The following is a 17,411-nucleotide window of genomic DNA, read 5'->3' as shown; positions in this document are numbered from 1 at the left end:
GGGAAAGAACTGTCTCGTCTATTTAGACGATATAATTATCTACTCTCCATCAATCGAACAGCACTTTCAGGACATCCAGCCTGTTTTGGATAAATTGAAAGAGGCCCACCTGACTGTTAATATGAAGAAAACACATTTCTTCCGTACCTCTCTGAAGTTTCTTGGACACATTGTGACTGCTACAGGAATCAAGGCAGATCCAGAAAAAAATCAGAGCAGCTCAAGAATTTCCTTTACCAAAAAACATAAAAGAAGTCCAGAGATTTTTAGGCCTGGCCGGATGGCATCATAGGTTTGTACCACTCTTTTCTCAAGTGGCTGAACCCCTGAATGCCTTAAAGAGGAAAGGTGCTAAATTCCTTTGGACTTCTCAATGTCAAGCTTCCTTCCAAGCTCTAAAACAGCTCCTTGTGTCTCCACCTGTGTTGGGACATCCTAATTTAAATCTTCCATTCGTCGTCTACACTGATGCAAGTGAGGTTGGCTTAGGTGCTGTCCTGGTGCAGCAAACAGGACTGGGCACTGAGGAGGTCTTGGCATTTGCCAGTCGTACCTTGAATCCAGCAAAAAGTAATTACAAAAATGGAGTTACTTCTTGGAAGGAAAATTCTTCACCGTCATTACTGATCACTCTTCCTTGATGTGGGTCTTCAAAACACAAAAACCTAACACTCGTCTAATTCGGTGGGCACTTTGACTCCAGGAATTCAACTTCACTGTGAAGTACAGGAAGGGGAAATATAATACAGTTCCTGATGCCTTGTCCCGAGCCCCTGTAGACATTAACGAACCGAGCCTCCTGACTTGTTCCACCGCTCTATCTCTGAAGTCACAAAAGAAATCCGAGAAGACTGAAGATCTGCCAATCACAGATTATGACATCTGGAAAGCACAGCAGACGGATCCAGACATTCACCATCTGTATGAACAGATAGTAGAATCAGGAGAAATCACTGTTAATTCTTCTACAAAATTTTCAATATTAGAGTACAAAGTCTACAGAGTTGTCCAGTTTCCACACAAAATTGTATACATACCAAAAGCTCTCCGATCTCAACTACGCCAATCTCTTCATGAAGACTCTCTCGCTGGTCATCTTGGCAGGTTCAAAACTTTCAAAAGATTGCAAGTTTTGGTGCATTGGCCAAGATGTCAAAGAGTTTGTACAAAACTGTCACATTTGTCAGCGCCACAAGCCTGAATGTCGTCGACTTCCTGGCACTCTGCAACAAACCATTGTACAACGTCCATGGGAAATGCTGGGAGTGGATTTGATGGGTCCATTCCCCAGGAGCTCATCTGGGAATGTTTTTCTGATAGTTTTTGTGGCCTACTACTCTCGTTGGGTGGAGCTTTTCGGCCTGCACAAAGCCACAGCTGAGATTGTCTCACAAATACACAATAGAGAAATTCTTATCAATCGCTCACTCAGAGGGCCCATGGATGTGCTATTACAACCACGAGATGTTTCTCCTGATGATTCCTGCTATGACAAATTGACAGAATTGAATCAAATGAAAGAGTATGTTGAGAAGAGACTACATACAGCTCGTCAACGACAAAAACGCAACTATGACAAAAATAGGAGAGAAGTTGTGTTTGAGGAGAAGGAAAGAGTCTGGATGCGCACTCACCCTTATTCCAAGGCAGAGAAGTTTCATGTTGCATGTCTCCTTTGTCTGACACACCCATTTTAGATCTTTGAGTCACTACTAATGAGCTGATAACCCTAATCAGATGTGTTAAATTAAGGAGACATGCAAAATGTGCAGTGTTGGTGAGCCTCCAGGAATGTGGTTGAGAAACACTGCCCTACAGGATTGTCCAAAAGTTGGGACCTCTGAATTATGAAATTGTTCTGGAGGACACTGGAGAAGATTTAAGAGTGGTACACGTCTCCAGGCTAAAACCCTGCTTTCCCCTCTGCACAAGAACTTGAGGCACAACAACAACGTTGATTACTATAATTTTTTAAAGAGGACAGCGATGAAGAAGAGTTTCTTGGATTTACAGAGAAAAACATTTGAAAACATCTGATTTGATGCTTTTCCCCTTATGGCTGGCTTTTCTTAAGGAGAGGGGAGTGTGACGATGAAATAAATAAATAAATTGCAACAAATTGTTCATCTGTCTTGCATTTATCAATCATCATTCATATGTAAAATCCATCTGTGATCATTATTCTCAAATATCAAAAATATCAAAATTCTTTGGATCTACAGTTATTTCTATAATGTCTGAATTAAGATGGCGATGTCTTTAGTCCAGCCCCTATTTACCTTTATCTGTCTGACATGCATGACTCATGGCAAGATGGCAGCGGCAGCCAGGAGGCATTGAGTATACCTAGTGGAGCTCCTCTTGAAGACTCCCGCGGCGATTTAATATTTTATCCGCGGCAAAAGTGTTTATCGTCTGCGTTCTACTGTGATCGCTCTTCCAGGATGATGCAAAAGAAAGTATCCTCAACATTATGTGACTAGCAGGCAGTCGTTATGAAGTCAGATCTGCATGTCCTGAATCGGTCCCTTCACAGGCTGCTGTTCAAGATGCTTAGGCAGAAACGCATTTTCTAATGCATCCGTTCCCAGGATTGGTTCGCAGTGATCGACCTGAAGGACGCGTACTTTCATGTCTCGATTCGATTCTGCCTCGACACAGACCCTTCCTATGGTTTGCGTTCAAGGGTCGGGCATATCAGGTCAAAGCTCTACCCTTCGGGCTGGCCCTGTCGCCCCGCGTCTTTACGAAGGTTGCGGAGGCGGCCGTTATTCCGCTCAAGGAACAGGGCGTTCGCATTCTCAACTCCCTCGACGTCTGGCTCATTCTGGCCAGCTCGTGGGAGCAGTTGTGCGAACACAGGGACATGGTGTTAGCTCACCTCAGCCGGTTGGATATTCGGGTCAACTGGGACAAGAGCAAACTTGCCCCCGGGCAGAAGATCTCTTATCTCGGTATGGAACTGGACTCGGTCGCATGGACAGTCAGTGTTGAACTGCCTGAGTATGCTCAAGTGCAGGATAGCGGCCCCACCGAAACTTTTTCAGAGGCTCCTGGGGCATATGGCATCCGCAGCCGCAGTCACACCGCTCGGATTGCTTCATATGAGGCCGCTTCAGCACTGGCTCCACAGCCGGGTCCCGAGATGGGTATGGCAGCGCGGTATGTTTCGTGTCCCCATGACACCAAACTGCCGCCGCACCCTCACTCAGTGGTCAGACCCTTCGTTCCTGCAGGCAGGAGTTCCCCTCGAACAAGTGTCCAGGCATGCTGTGGTGTACACAGATGCTTCTGCCACCGGGTGGGGAGCCACGTACAATGGGCATACAGTATCAGGTCTGTGGACAGGGCCTCAACTGCATTGGCATATCAATTGCCTCAAATTGATAGCAGTACGTCTTGCACTGGGCCGCTTCAAGGAGCTGTTGACAGACAAGCACATACTGGTCCGCTCGGACAGCACTGCAGCCGTTGCATACATCAACCTTCAGGGTGGTCTACACTCCCATCGCATGTCGCAACTCGCCCGCCATCTCTTGCTATGGAGTCAGAAGCATCTGAGGTCGCTTCATGCCATTCACGTCCCAGGCGTGCTCAACCGTGCAGCCGACGAGCTCTCACGGCAGCCTCCGCTACTGGGCGAATGGAGACTCCATCCCCAGGTGGTCCAGCTGATTTGGCAGCGCTTCGGGGCCGCACAGGTAGATCTATTTGCCTCTCCGAACACTGCCCACTGCCAGTTGTTCTATTCCCTGATTGAGGGCACGCTCGGCACGGATGCTCTGGCACACAGCTGGCCCCGGGGCCTACGCAAATATGCGTTTTCCCCAGTGAGCCTTTTCGCACAGCTCCTGTGCAAAGTCAGGGAGGAGGAGGAGCAGGTCTTGCTAGTGGCTCCGTATTGGCCCACTCGGACCTGGTTTTCGGATCTGACGCTCCTCGCGACAGCACCTCCTTGGCCCATTCCTCTGAGGAAGGACCTTCTGATTCAGAGACGGGGCACCTTCTGGCAAGGTGCCCCATCTCTGAGTCAGAATGGTGTCGTCGAATGGTGTTCCTCTCACCGAGAGGACCCCCAGTCATGTTCGGTCAGGTCTGTGCTTTCCTTCCTGCAAGAGGGCTTGGAGCGAAAGCTGTCTCCCTCCACCCTCAAGGTGTATGTTGCCGCTATTGCCACACATCACGATGCAGTTGGAGGTAAGTCATTGGGGATGCAAGACCTGATCATCAGGTTAATGAGGGGGGCGAGGAGACTGAATCTGCCTCGCCCTTCCTCTATACCCTCTTGGGATCTCTCCCTGGTACTTACATCTCTCCGGGGTCATCCCTTCGAGCCTTTGCAGTCAGTGGAGTTAAAAGCACTGTCCCTTAAGACCGTCTTCCTGGTTGCATTGGCCTTGCTTAAGAGGATAGGGGACCTGCACGCATTTTCGATTGACGAATCGTGCCTGGAATTCGGACCTGGTGACTCTCACATTATCCTGAGACCCCGGCCTGGATATGTGCCCAACGTTCCTACCACTCCCTTCAGAGATCAGGTAGTGAACCTGCAAGCACTGCCTTCGGAGGAGGCAGACCCAGCCCTGGCTTTGCTCTGTCCCGTCCACGCTCTGCGCCTGTACGTGGATAGAACGCGAAGCTTTAGGACCTCAGATCAGCTCTTTGTCTGTTACGGAAGCCAGCAGAAGGGAAAGGCTGTCTCCAAGCAGAGGATGGCCCACTGGATAGTGGGTAGGTTGTGGTCTCTGCAGCGTCCCCTACGGGTTCGCTTCCCCAGTGTTGTCTAAGTCTTACTGTAGTAGGTCTTGTGGAACGGCAGTAGACTCTCTCAGTGTAAGCTCGCCACCTTCTCCACCCCCCAGGTGCGCCGTGTGGCTGGAGCTTACGCTGGGCGCTGGAAGGGGTCAGTAGCTGTGGTGCTTTATTTGGGATCCCAATTCGTCGGTCACTATTGACGTACGTCAAACGTGACCGACTGAAAGGGAACGTCTTGGTTACGTATGTAACTCTCGTTCCCTGAAGGAGGGAACGGAGACATACGTCCCGTCGCCACAGTTCCTGTGCCCTCGCTGTAGTGCAGATGTAAGGTTGTCTCCTCAGCGAAAAACAAAGTGCGATTGCATCCGCTTCCGTATTTATACCCACCTGGCGTGGGCGGTGCGCATTATGCAAATATCGCACGCCAATTCCATTGGCTTGTTTTAGTTCACTCGAAGCTGATAGGGCGCTCTCGCGATATCCCAATTCGTCGGTCACTAATGACGTATGTCTCCGTTCCCTCCTTCAGGGAACAAGGGTTACATACATAACCGAGACGTTATCCACCTTATTCCTACACCCCATGACGCTTTGCTTGAATTATGGTTGTAACTTCCGTTAAGCACTCTATGAACACAATAATACGTTTTTTAAACTGGGTACAATGAGTTTATTCCACTCACCCTTCAACCCTCGAACGTTAAAAGTACATTTAAAGTTGTACAAGCATCAACAAGGTATTTTCAACAGACCATGAATAACCCCAAAAGCACGATTCTTTCCACAGCGATAACGAATAGGTTATATATACTAATAACTGTAGTAATATATATCTGTATTATGTAACATGCGTTACCTTAATCAAAAATGTTAATTTACTTCACCATTGTGTGATACTATTTCAAAGAGATTTCCTTCATTTTGAAAGATATTAAATTGTATTTACCTTTGAAAACAAACTTGGAAAGAGACTTGATTTGAGGAGAAAAACGAGAGATTCTTTGTGCATTCCAGTGAATTATTAATGGGATATATTGTAAATTAAATCGGGAGAACAGACCAAAATTGTCCAGTATACGTTGTCCTTTTTCATACTATTACAGTGAAATGTTCAAGGGAAAAAAAAGAAAATAATCCTGAGGGGGGAAAATGCAGCAACTGAAAAGAGCTCTTGCCATAGATATTCTTGTTATAACATGTCACGTTAAAATACCAAGCGTTGTGTTATTCTCATGATGTCTGAAAATAAAACATGAAGGAAAATTGAGAGCTCATTCAGTCAAACAGACCGATAAGCTTTATTTGTAGGGCAACCTTATGATTTGAAATAATTCATTACAGTCTTTTTGAATGGAAGTTCCCCAAACTGGAAATGCCACCCATAATTCAAAACACAGTAGGCTCATCAGGAATAAGGTGGATATAACTGTAAACACTTACAAATAAATAAATGAATGTATCTACAAAACTACTATCTACAAAAATTCAAACAAGATTTGATCTGTGCTAGATATCTGAGAAAAACATCAGAATTTGATTGTCATTTTAAATGCAGCCGACACATTACTATATGCTACTATATGATACTATACCTACTGTATAGTAGGTATTACATTTGATTTGAAACTTACTTTGTGATTATTAAAAAGTAGCTTTTATATAGTATGAATGTGTGTACTATGAATAAAGTTCTAACACACTGCATCCACCATGTTGTCATTAACATATGACCTATGGCGTCAGTTGGGTCTCTTCACTACCATTCATAAATCCTCTCCTGTGGCCTAATGGGATAGTAAAGTGTTCATTGAATGTGCACTTCAGAATCTCACTGGAAGTACTAGTAGTAGTAGGATCCAGGGACTTTCCGCCTACTGTTTTATGAATAAAGACGTACCTCATTGTTCCTCCTCGGCTAAATTCAGTTCGTCCATCAGTTTTCGCACTTTCATGTGAAAAAAAAAGAGTCAAAAATTAAATATTTATTGTGCACTTTACTTAGATTAATTGAATAAAATGCGTGTTTTTACAAGTGTGCTGAAATCATTGATCTTGCGCTGCACTGACTGACAGCAGCTGCGATTACAAAGGGAAAGCGAGGTGCTTTTGTCATCCATTCACAAGAAAAGTTATTGTTTTTATAAGATTTTGTGAGTATTTCATACTTAATTGACAAAATGTATTTTTATACCTAGTTATTTTATAATGTTTAATATTTAGTCAAAAACGAAGTGAAAAACGATTAGAGGATATGGCTGATATATGCGCAAATAAATGCTACTTTGCCTCCACCTGCTGGTTAAAGTGGTAATTATTGTCTTTTTTATTTTTGAGTGTTTTCTATCAAATGTTGAATTTCCTACATTTTGAAACATTCGGTTTTACAATGGGGACAATCTCAGAAGGATGAACAAATAATGTTTGTGGTCATCACATTAAAAATAACATTTGAAGTGCTGGAAAAAAATGTGTGTGCGTGTCTAATTACAGACAGCGCTTTTAAATGGTCCTAATGGCTTCGTCTTTATTGTAATCAATAAAACCGGTTTATTGGCAAATTAGGTAAATGTGATAACTGCATTAAAATATGAATACAACATTAAAAAGTCAACCTCTGATGGTTTTGTGTCGATGTACAGCGACTACAGAATGAACAGCTAACAGCTTCACCGGAAATGCCCGAGCTGGCTTAACGACAACCAGGAAGTAACCGTGCATATAGCCTATTTTTTCTATATTCTTTACCAGACATCGTGTCATAAACGGGACATTCGCTGGGCAGGATCGGAGAAGAAAAATAGTGCATCCACCATTGCAACATAGTTCAGAAGATACACCAAGAGAACAGGAATCAAAAACGATGGAGAAGACATGCTTCTGAGTTTATTCGTCTTGTTTTTGAATCGCTCTTTCCACACTCTTCTTCAACGACTGCACATTGTGCTCAGTACTGTGCGCAGTGATGTGACATTTGAAACCGAGGCTTCGGAGCTTGTGTTGAGCATAAATGGGCGTGCCAGATGAAGCCTCGATTCGAGGCTTGTGTTGGTAGCGTAGAAATCATGTGACCAATGACAAAAGATGCCTCACTTTCTGTCCAATCACGTGCGCGATTCACTTTGAGTGTCTGAATGTTCGAACCCCCAGATCGTACTTTATGTGTAGGTTTTCATTCAGACTTATTCAATTCTATTTTTACAATTTGTAATTTTTTTACAAGAAATATGAAGAATACAAATTATTTCAGGAAAATAAAATATTTGCCATATGCAATTCATATAGGATATGTGTACATTATTCTTCTATTACATCATATTGATATTCATACTGGCATTAAATGCCACAGTTTAATGGGTAATTGAATTTATCACTGAGAGAAATTCAACACACACGCACTGTTAGGCTTTTATTTGAGCACGTAACACGAAACTATCTATGGAATGTGTGGTAGCTGCTGTCTCGCTGCGTCCGACGAAGCTTCTTTTCACAGGGGTTTGACTGTTTTATTTTTTACTAAACACCAGATGGCGCTGTTTTGGAGACTATCGAAGCTTTGAATCTTTTCCCGGAACAATGAGGGGAAAGCCTCAGTGCTTCATGAGGCATCATTTGCCCATCACTAACTGTGCGTATTTCCACCTAGTGGACTCTTCTGTTCTGCTTGCGCATGCACTGTTGTACGTGCACCGTCCGCGCCGTCTCGAAATTTGGGCTGCACGCGGATGGGGTGTGCGGCCAGCCGCGAGCCCTCCGCATGAAGAAAATTACGTCATGCGGACGGCTGAAGTATACCCAGGGCTTTAATTAGTCAATTACTTGTGCACATCCCTACTCAGTACACATACGTTGTATTTTTTAACTTCCCTCCCTGACAATCCTTCTTTTAATGGTTTTTATTGTAGAGCTTGAAGAATATGTGTAATGGCCAATGTATTTCAACTTCCATTGTCACTCTTTCATATGGTTGTACACATGTGACATGTAATATGCATGAAGAGTGGAATTTTGGTCTAATTTGCTTTTGGTGTGAACAGTGCTACCCAGCACAACATTGCAGACATAGACATGTTGAATTCACAAAATGTAGTGTTGCTTGTCTTGTCACAGCTGGTTAGGACAGACACATGAATCTCAGTTCACAGTGACTTTATTGCTGCACACCACCTGTCAGTGTACTGGCTGGTCGCTAGGTAATATTAGTTCTGGTTCACCTAGAAATGGTTATGAACTTCACTAATACAAAGCTGTTGTTCCATGTCATTCCATGTTTTTCTATGTCTTTCCATGTTAACATTTAATCAACAAGCTTTATCTTTAAGAATTTTCTTTCCTATTTGTTTAGATTTATTGAACCACAGAATGGATCATCTAAATCATGGGAGAAAAGAAAGAGATTATTCATACTGGATTTGTGTCTGCAAGCTGCTCTCCACCAGAGAGAGACAATAAAAGAAACTGTGAAGATACTGCTATTATCTGTGAATTATGAGAGATGTGATTTCCTGCTGGATCTGTGGTCACATGTGAAGGACTATGAGACTCAAACAGGCAGGAGTGTCCTTCCAGCATTACAGCCAATTTATCAGTCAGCTCCTGCAGTCTGGAGAATAAAGCTCTCAGAGAGAAAGAGCTCCATCCTCCTAGAAGTGCTGAAACTCCAAACAGAGAAGAAACCAGTAGAGCTGATAGACTGGACAGATGAAGAGAGTGAAGTGAGGGGATTCCTCCAGTGTCTGCCCTACATCTCACAGCTCAGGTGAGAGTTTTATAGGTAGAATATGCATCTCTGGGTTTGGTTTGCTGTTTCACTGTGCAAATGTTTCTACTATGTGTTCACGTGATTCCATCACACAATAATGTGCTGTAACACACAGTACACAACAGCACTTGAGGTTAATAGAGTTATAGATTAAGTGTTTACAAACACAGTGTAGAAATTGACATAGCTTTACCTTCATATCAACTGAATCTGTAACAATCATATTGATTTTTAAATGGTTAAAAGAAATTAATGAAATTATTCAAACTTTGTTTCAGAATCAGTTTAAATCTCAAAAGGTATATTAAAAATTCCCTTTGAGAAAATACATTAATGCAGTTTCATTGTAGTACAGAGTTGCCGTATATCAACACAGCTATAATTTTTTCCATTATTTTGCAGTATTGTCACATGGCAGTGTTAATATAACAAAGGCATCTTGAAGGGAAAATCAAAGATCATGTGGCCTGAAAACGGCATATTATTGGACGGTCTTTTTATTTCTAACATTTCTTGTTGTTGTTGTTGTTGTTGTTGTTGTTGTTGTTTTTGAAGAGTGAGAAAGTGAAGGAAAATAATATGTTGCCATTTGGCTATAGTCACTTTCCATACGGTGATAATTTTCCAGGCCTGGAAACGTTTTGAAAAAAATTTAAAAAATCCAGAAAATGTTGGAAAAGTCATGGAAATTTGTTTCAGAAAATCTGTATAATAAAATATGTTTAATTGATAATATTGGATAAAGGGGTCCTATTATGCCCTTTTACAAAGTCTTGATTTTGTTTTTGGGATGTACTAAAATATGCCTTCATGCTTGATTGTTCAAAAAAAAAAAAAAAAATTATTATTTTTCACATTTTTACATTATTACAGCACCTTTCTCTCAGTCTGTCTCGAACGCGCCGTTTATTTCCTGTTTCGATAAGCCCCTCCTTCCGAAATATAAAATGTGCTGTGATTGGTTAGCTGGCCCAGTGTGTTGTGATTGGCACTGCGTAGTGCGTGTTCGAGAAATGTCACACCCATTACCATAACCGCGAGTTTCATCTGCTCAGGTGTAAATATTAAGGATGGTGTCAATTTCAAACCAGTTCAAGCCAGATTCAGACCAAAAATGAAAATTCTGTCATTTACTCACCCTCAAGTTGTTACAAACCTGTATGAATTTCTTTCTTCTGCTGAACACAAAAAAGAGCAATTGAACGCATTGGCTAACGTCTGTTCTAGGGTATTTGCATAGGCGGTCTGATTGGCTGATGACTGCATTGATGCTTGAAAAGTTGAAAGGTCTGTTTGACATTGGCTGTGGCTGGATTTGACCGATAGGCGAGAGTTGCCGCTTGCAGTTGTGGAGGAGCTGAAAATGGAGACATGAAGTCAGACACTTTCTGCTTCCCGTAGTGACGCTCGTGTAGTGTTTGCATACTTTATCACAGCTGAAGTGAAATAAATGCTATATTTGAGAAATACACAGATGTTTCAGGGACATTTTTATTCAATATTTTATGTACTACTTACAGCATCTGTTTGTACAAGAATAAAGTTCAACACACTGTAAAAAATGAGTGTTATTTTTACTGTAAAATATTCTAAAAATGCTACGGAAAAACACTGTTAATAGGTTAACAATAAGTTCCCATACTATATACAGGGAAAAACTGTGAAAGCTCTAACCAGACATTTTATGTAATTTTACAGTAAAATGCTGTTAATTTCTCACAATTACAATTTTTAGAAGTAAAAAAGAACAAATTGACATAAATTACAGTCAAAACCTGTAAACTGATATTCCCACAATTCCACATTTGAAAGTATTTTTTTTAAATAATCATGTTTCTTAATAGTTTTTTGTTATCAGTTATGTACATTAGGGTTTTGTGTTACATCTTCTGTTTAATGAATGTCTATTGCATTATTTAAATGTTGAGTGTTACAAAGATGGTGTTTTGTGTTTGCGTGAATGACTCTGTGCACCTTCGTTATATTATTATATTTGTCAGCTTGTGGAAAAGCTACTTGTGATGAACTTTGATTCTTCGTGTGGATTTCTCTTTCACCACCTGCATTATTAGGGTGGTTGTCAGTATATGTTAAAGGTACAAAACATATTTTAGTAACAATGTGGGTTGTTGAATTTACTGGTTTACATTCACATTTTCTTGTTTGTAAATTACAGTTTTATACTGTAAAATTTACAGTTATGTAAATATGTTTATAGTGTTTTTGTATTTTTTACAAAATTATTCTGGCAACCACAGCTGCCAAAATTATTTTGTAAAAACTACGTAATTAAATACCAATGAAGTGGGGTCTGCATTTTATTGTGATAAAAATGACATAATATCACACCGCGACTACATGGCAAGAGCTTTTACTGTTATAAAAATACATATTGTGAACATAAGTGGAACTGAAGGTGCCATAAGAAACAGGAAAACACATGGTCGTTGTCATGTGGTGAATCCGGCCAATCGTGGAACAGCTGTTGTCATCAGAGCTTATGCAGCCGCTCTTGAGAATCGCTCTCGGATCGCTCTTGTGGTATTTTGATGCCATACGTCACAGTGACATGGCACTGGCGCTGTCTTAAGTCGGACAAAATTTCTAACTGGCATGCACTACTTAAAGTCAGCTGCCGTTTGGTCTGCACAGTGCTGCATGAAGTTGAACAAGCCTGAAATTTTTTCATTTTCTGCCGCAAACAACGATGGTGACACGACGCAACGGAACCCGCAATTCAGTTTGGCAATGCATGACGTCACCCATTCAAAGTAAATGAGAAGCATTAACGCCGACGCCCCGTGTGAATGCACTGTTAGGAAGGTCAAACAAATGAGTTTTGGAAATGGGGTGGGAAAAAAAGTGTCTCTTTGATATAGCGACAACAATAGCCACATTTACATGTACACTTTTTTTGTCATTCTGATTGAAAGATTCGGTGGACTGTTTACATGAGACGTTCATCTAATCCGATATGGTGTTTACATGTGCCGGCACTTTCAATCGGAATGACTTTGTGACATGCGCACATTAGCATATGTCCTGTTTGCTGCCTTTTATTCCTGTCAACATGGAGTTCCTTTATTTCTTATGCGCGCTATGTAATGTGTTGCTCTTAATTAAGCAACAGTGTGAATTTGTAGCATATTACTGCAGGAAGGTATGAGGAAAAGACAGGCGCAGGAAGCTGACCTTTTTGGTGGCTGTGCATCTCTAAGGAGCATCTCAATACTACCCCTCTCTCCTCCGAAAAGCAGAAGTGTGTGGCTGAAGGTCCATAGTAATGATACACTGAGTTCCTTTAGTGTATTTAATAAATGTGTTGTTTCAGTTTTACTCCAATTTGATTTTGCTGCCACCATTTTGCATTCTTATGATCCCAGACCTCTTGACGTGATGACGTAGATGCAAAGTAATCGTTTAAGCGCTTTTACATGGCAGAATTTTTATTTTGTTCAGTTTATAGAAAGGTTTATCCCACCCCTCTCAAACCGATTACTATTTCATTCGGTTTGGGCATTTTTATTCTGATTGAGGTGTTTATATGGAGTATTTTCATTCAGATTGGACTTTTAAACCAATTGCAATGTTACATGTAAATGCACCTACTAAGACCTCGTCCATTTTTTTGCATATTTATGACTTCACAAGATCCGGAAAAAATGCGTTGTAGTCCAAACAAGTTGTTCGATGTAGTTCTTGGAAGGTGGATTCTGTTAAATAAAATATCTCCCTTTGGAGTGGACTTTGAGCTTTGTAACTTTGCAGATTTTTTTTTATAAGAGTCAAACAGCAACATTACAAACTAACTAAAGTTGAAAAAGTAAAAAAAAAAAAAAAAGAATAATAGGACCCCATTTACACTAGTGAGTTTTCGTTTTAAAATGCATAAGTTTTGCTATGGTTACGCCTGTCGTTTACACTATGCTGGCGTTTTTGAACCTTGAAAACGCTGCAGACCCCGTTTTAGTTTGAAAACTCTGGGGTTGCGTTTCAGTCTAAACGGACCAAAATGGAGACTTTTGAAAACGATGGCATGGCTGCCCTCGCTCGCTCTGCGTATCCTTGACGACCGTGTGAACAACAACATGGAGACTGAACTGCAATCTTTGCTAGTTTTGTAGTCATTTTTAGCAGCCATTGTGCAGTTAAACTGCATTTTTTAATACTACATGCAAAAAACAAAACTGTTTACACTTCTATGTCCATGCCCAGTGTGCGTGAACATTAATGTGATGTGCTTTCGGTCATATAGTGTAGACAAACATCATTTCTGAAATGCTGAGGAAACGACAGTGTAGATGAGGATCGTTTTCATTTTAAAACGCCGTTTTAAAACGAAAATGCACTAGTGTAAAGGGGGCCTAAGATCTGCTCATGTTCCATCAGATTTATTTTAAGATTTTTATTTTGAGTTTTGCAGCATTGAACATTATAACCAATCACACACTTTTGTAATGTAATGGCCAATCAGATACATTTAGATTAGTCATTGCTGAAACTCCGGAGTTTTGTTCAGTGTGCATGCTCTCTGACTGAATTCTGACTGAATTCTCATAAACAACTGAAAATCATAAACAACAAAGTGCAGATAAGGTCAAAGTAAGAAATTAATTTCACAGTGTAGACAGCTTCTGTGACTATAACGGGAGTTTTTTCGAGACTGCTTACCCAAGTTATGGACCGATTCAGTGATCGGGAACATTCTCTGCTCGCTTTCTGTAAATAATTTATTTCAGTTAATTTAATTTTTTCATCATGCTGCTAAAATAATAACCAATTATATCTTGGTGATATCTTGATTTTCTAATAAGTAAAAGCAATAAAATAATCATAAACTGTTCTTAGTTTGTTTTGTCTGTGTAGCCAGAATATGACGTGCCATTTCCGCAAACACAAAATGTTTTTATGTATTCTATTAATCAACATTAGTAATCATTATTACAATATCAAGAGCAATAATCAGCAATAATGATTTTTGTCATAATATTTCCCTACCCCGAGTTTCTGTCTGTTAATTTTATAATTTATATACTTTATGCTGTTAACATAATGAAATTGTTTAAATACATGTATGCCTCCTTTGAGCAACATTAAAATGAACATAAGTCTGTGTAAATAAACAAATGCCATGTCAGATGCAGCTTCTGTTACATAGTTGCAGTATAAAGATGGCTTTTGTTGATAAAATTTTATTAGTAACAGTCTATAGCATTCTTATTGATTGAAGTACTTGGTTAAAATATTTGACATAAAATAGAACACAGGTGATTATAAAAAATTATACTTACGAAGGAAAAAAAAAAACAACAACAACAATGCCCCTGGAAATCAATTCCAAGTAGCAGATATTACCCCTAAATGGAAAAGTTGTGGGGTAATGTCTGGCACAGTTGCAGTTTACTAGTGCGCAGTGTTATTTAAATAAATATTTATTTTTATTTATTTTATTTATTTGTAATTAGTTAGTTAAGATACGCAGCGGTAAATTTGTTCATGAATTTGTATTCTTCTTTTACATGTATAGACAGACTTTTAATGGCAAGTCATGAATATTTGCCTCTAAAGTCATGGAATATTCATGGAAATGTATTGATAGAAAATAGAAACATGTATGATTGTCATACACTGGACATTAAAGTGATTATTCTATTTGTGTCTCCACAGATTTGATGGTGTTTTCTATAGGAATAGAGAAACTGTTGTAAAGTTTCTGCGGAATCTGTTTGTTTCAGCATCAGAATTTCACACAAGTACAGGAGAAAATTACACTGAACTATTAACATCTGTGTGCAGCTACACATCTTTCCCCTACAAAGATTTTTTTTTTATCTATCGCACTGAGCAATCTAATTTCTTGCTCGATCTGTGGTCACATGTGAAGGACTATGAGACTCAAACAGGCAGGAGTGTCCTTCCAGCATTACAGCCAATTTATCAGTCAGCTCCTGCAGTCTGGATCATAGATCTCTCAGAGAGAAAGAGCTCCATCCTCCTAGAAGTGCTGAAACTCCAAACAGAGAAGAAACCAGTAGAGCTGAGAGACTGGACAGATGAAGAGAGTGAAGTGAGGGGATTCCTCCAGTGTCTGGCCTACATCTCACAGCTCAGGTGAGAGTCTCAATGGAAAACACCTCCCTATGCTTGTTTTATTGTATTTAGTACTCACAAATCACAATTACATTATATAATCAACTTAAATATTTGTTAACATAAAAATGTATGTTAACGTGAACTAGAGCTGACTATAACCTTATTTCCAGCAAAAAGAAAATTGTATTGTAATATCATTATCATGATGTAAAATTACATTGTGATAAAAATGTTGGTGCCGACGTAACGTCATATCGCATTTTTGGAGGCTAAAATTTAAGTATTTAAGCTGTGAATATCTCAACTGAAGACATTTCAAACACAATTTCATTATTAAAATTCAATAATCCAAATTTACCTTCTAGGAATTCTTTTCCAAAGTATTTAGTGTAAATAAATACACCAAATATAATATTCAACAGGCATTTTATTTTGTGTTACAAATTCACTTCCACAAATTCAGTGGTTCAAATTTGGCAGAATAATCAACTTTGCACATCTGGGAACTGCAGGAATAGCAGTAGAATACCAATGCATAATCTTCAACTGCTGTTGGTCAGTAGGTGGTGCAAGCAGGTGTTGACAAAGGCCAAAGCAACAGGTAGAGCGAATCATTAATTCACAAAAACTGATTTCCAGAAAGCTGTGTTTACATTCAGTTCAGTGTCTTCATGGTTACTCTTTTCCTTTGTGTACAGTAAGTCTTCTCTACCGACTAAGTTAAGTCAGCTAAGAGAAAATATTTTGTTGATCTACTCCTAAGGTACCGCAGTAATCCTAATATTTTATTTAATACTATCAACTCAGTGCTAAATCCTACTACTACATGTCCTGTCATTTTCAGTCAGGGTTTAAATGAAATCATAGTACAGAAACAGCTTTGTTGAACGTTTTAAATGACATCTTGATCTCGATTGATTCTGGCGGTTCAGTGGTTTTAGTTTTCTTAGATCTTAGTGCAGTGTTCGACACCATTGATCACAATACCCTTGTCTCTCGCTTGGAAAAACAGTGGGAATTCGGGGCAGGGCACTTGAGTGGTTCAAGTCCTTCCTTTTTGATAGGACGTTTTCAGCTAATTTTGGTCAACAGTATTCTAAAATGGCCCCATTGTCTAGTGGGGTTCCACAATGATCCATTCTTGGCCCAATTTTGCTTTCATTACATATTTTACCCTTATAGATTCTATATTTCATAAGCATGGAGTATCTTTTCATTGTTACGCAGATGACACTCAGGTGTAACTACCTTTGCGAAAACATGACAAAAGTTCTTTTGAGTCACTATTGAGATGTTTTCATGAAGTTAAATCTTGGATGTCACACAATTTTCTGAATTTGAATGAAATCAAAACTGAAATAATCTGGTTTGGGGCCCCTGACACTTAAAACTCCTTTGACTTGGGGGAGTTAGCCTCTTTCTGTAAATCTGTAGTGAAGAACCTTGGTGTCCAATTTGATAGTTCTTTGAAATTTGATAAACCGATCAATTCAGTGGTCAAATCTTATTTCTTCTATTTAAGATCCATAGCAAAGGTTAAAAACATTTTTGTCCTCCAGTGATTTTGAACGGATTATTCATGCTTTTATTTCTGTAAGACTAGATTATTGTAACTCACTGTATATGGGTGTTAGCCAAGTATTGTTAAACCGTCTACTACTGGATCAAAATGCATCTGCTAGATTTTTAAAAGGCACTTGTACAAGACAGCATGTAACACCGGTTTTAGCCTCACTTCATTGGTTGCCTGTCCAGTACAGAATTGATTTTATTGTATATAAAGCATTGCATAACTTGACCC

At 40.0% G+C, this 17,411-nt stretch overlaps 1 protein-coding gene across 6 annotated transcripts in view; it reads left to right on the top strand.

The window, feature by feature from the left end:
- The window catches only part of LOC127496077 (uncharacterized), a 485,656-nt gene that overhangs the window by 413,412 nt on the left and 54,833 nt on the right, over window positions 1-17,411 (top strand). For all 6 annotated transcript variants that reach the window (XM_051863678.1, XM_051863679.1, XM_051863681.1 and 3 more), the window contains 2 exons: window positions 9,101-9,514; window positions 15,185-15,628. In XM_051863678.1, the coding sequence (XP_051719638.1) occupies window positions 9,101-9,514; window positions 15,185-15,628 (858 nt within the window). The remainder of the gene's footprint in view (window positions 1-9,100; window positions 9,515-15,184; window positions 15,629-17,411) is intronic.

Source organism: Ctenopharyngodon idella, chromosome 15 (genome assembly GCF_019924925.1).
Source record: "Ctenopharyngodon idella isolate HZGC_01 chromosome 15, HZGC01, whole genome shotgun sequence".
Lineage (NCBI taxonomy): Eukaryota > Metazoa > Chordata > Actinopteri > Cypriniformes > Xenocyprididae > Ctenopharyngodon > Ctenopharyngodon idella.
This window is presented reverse-complemented; position numbering and strand designations above follow the sequence as displayed.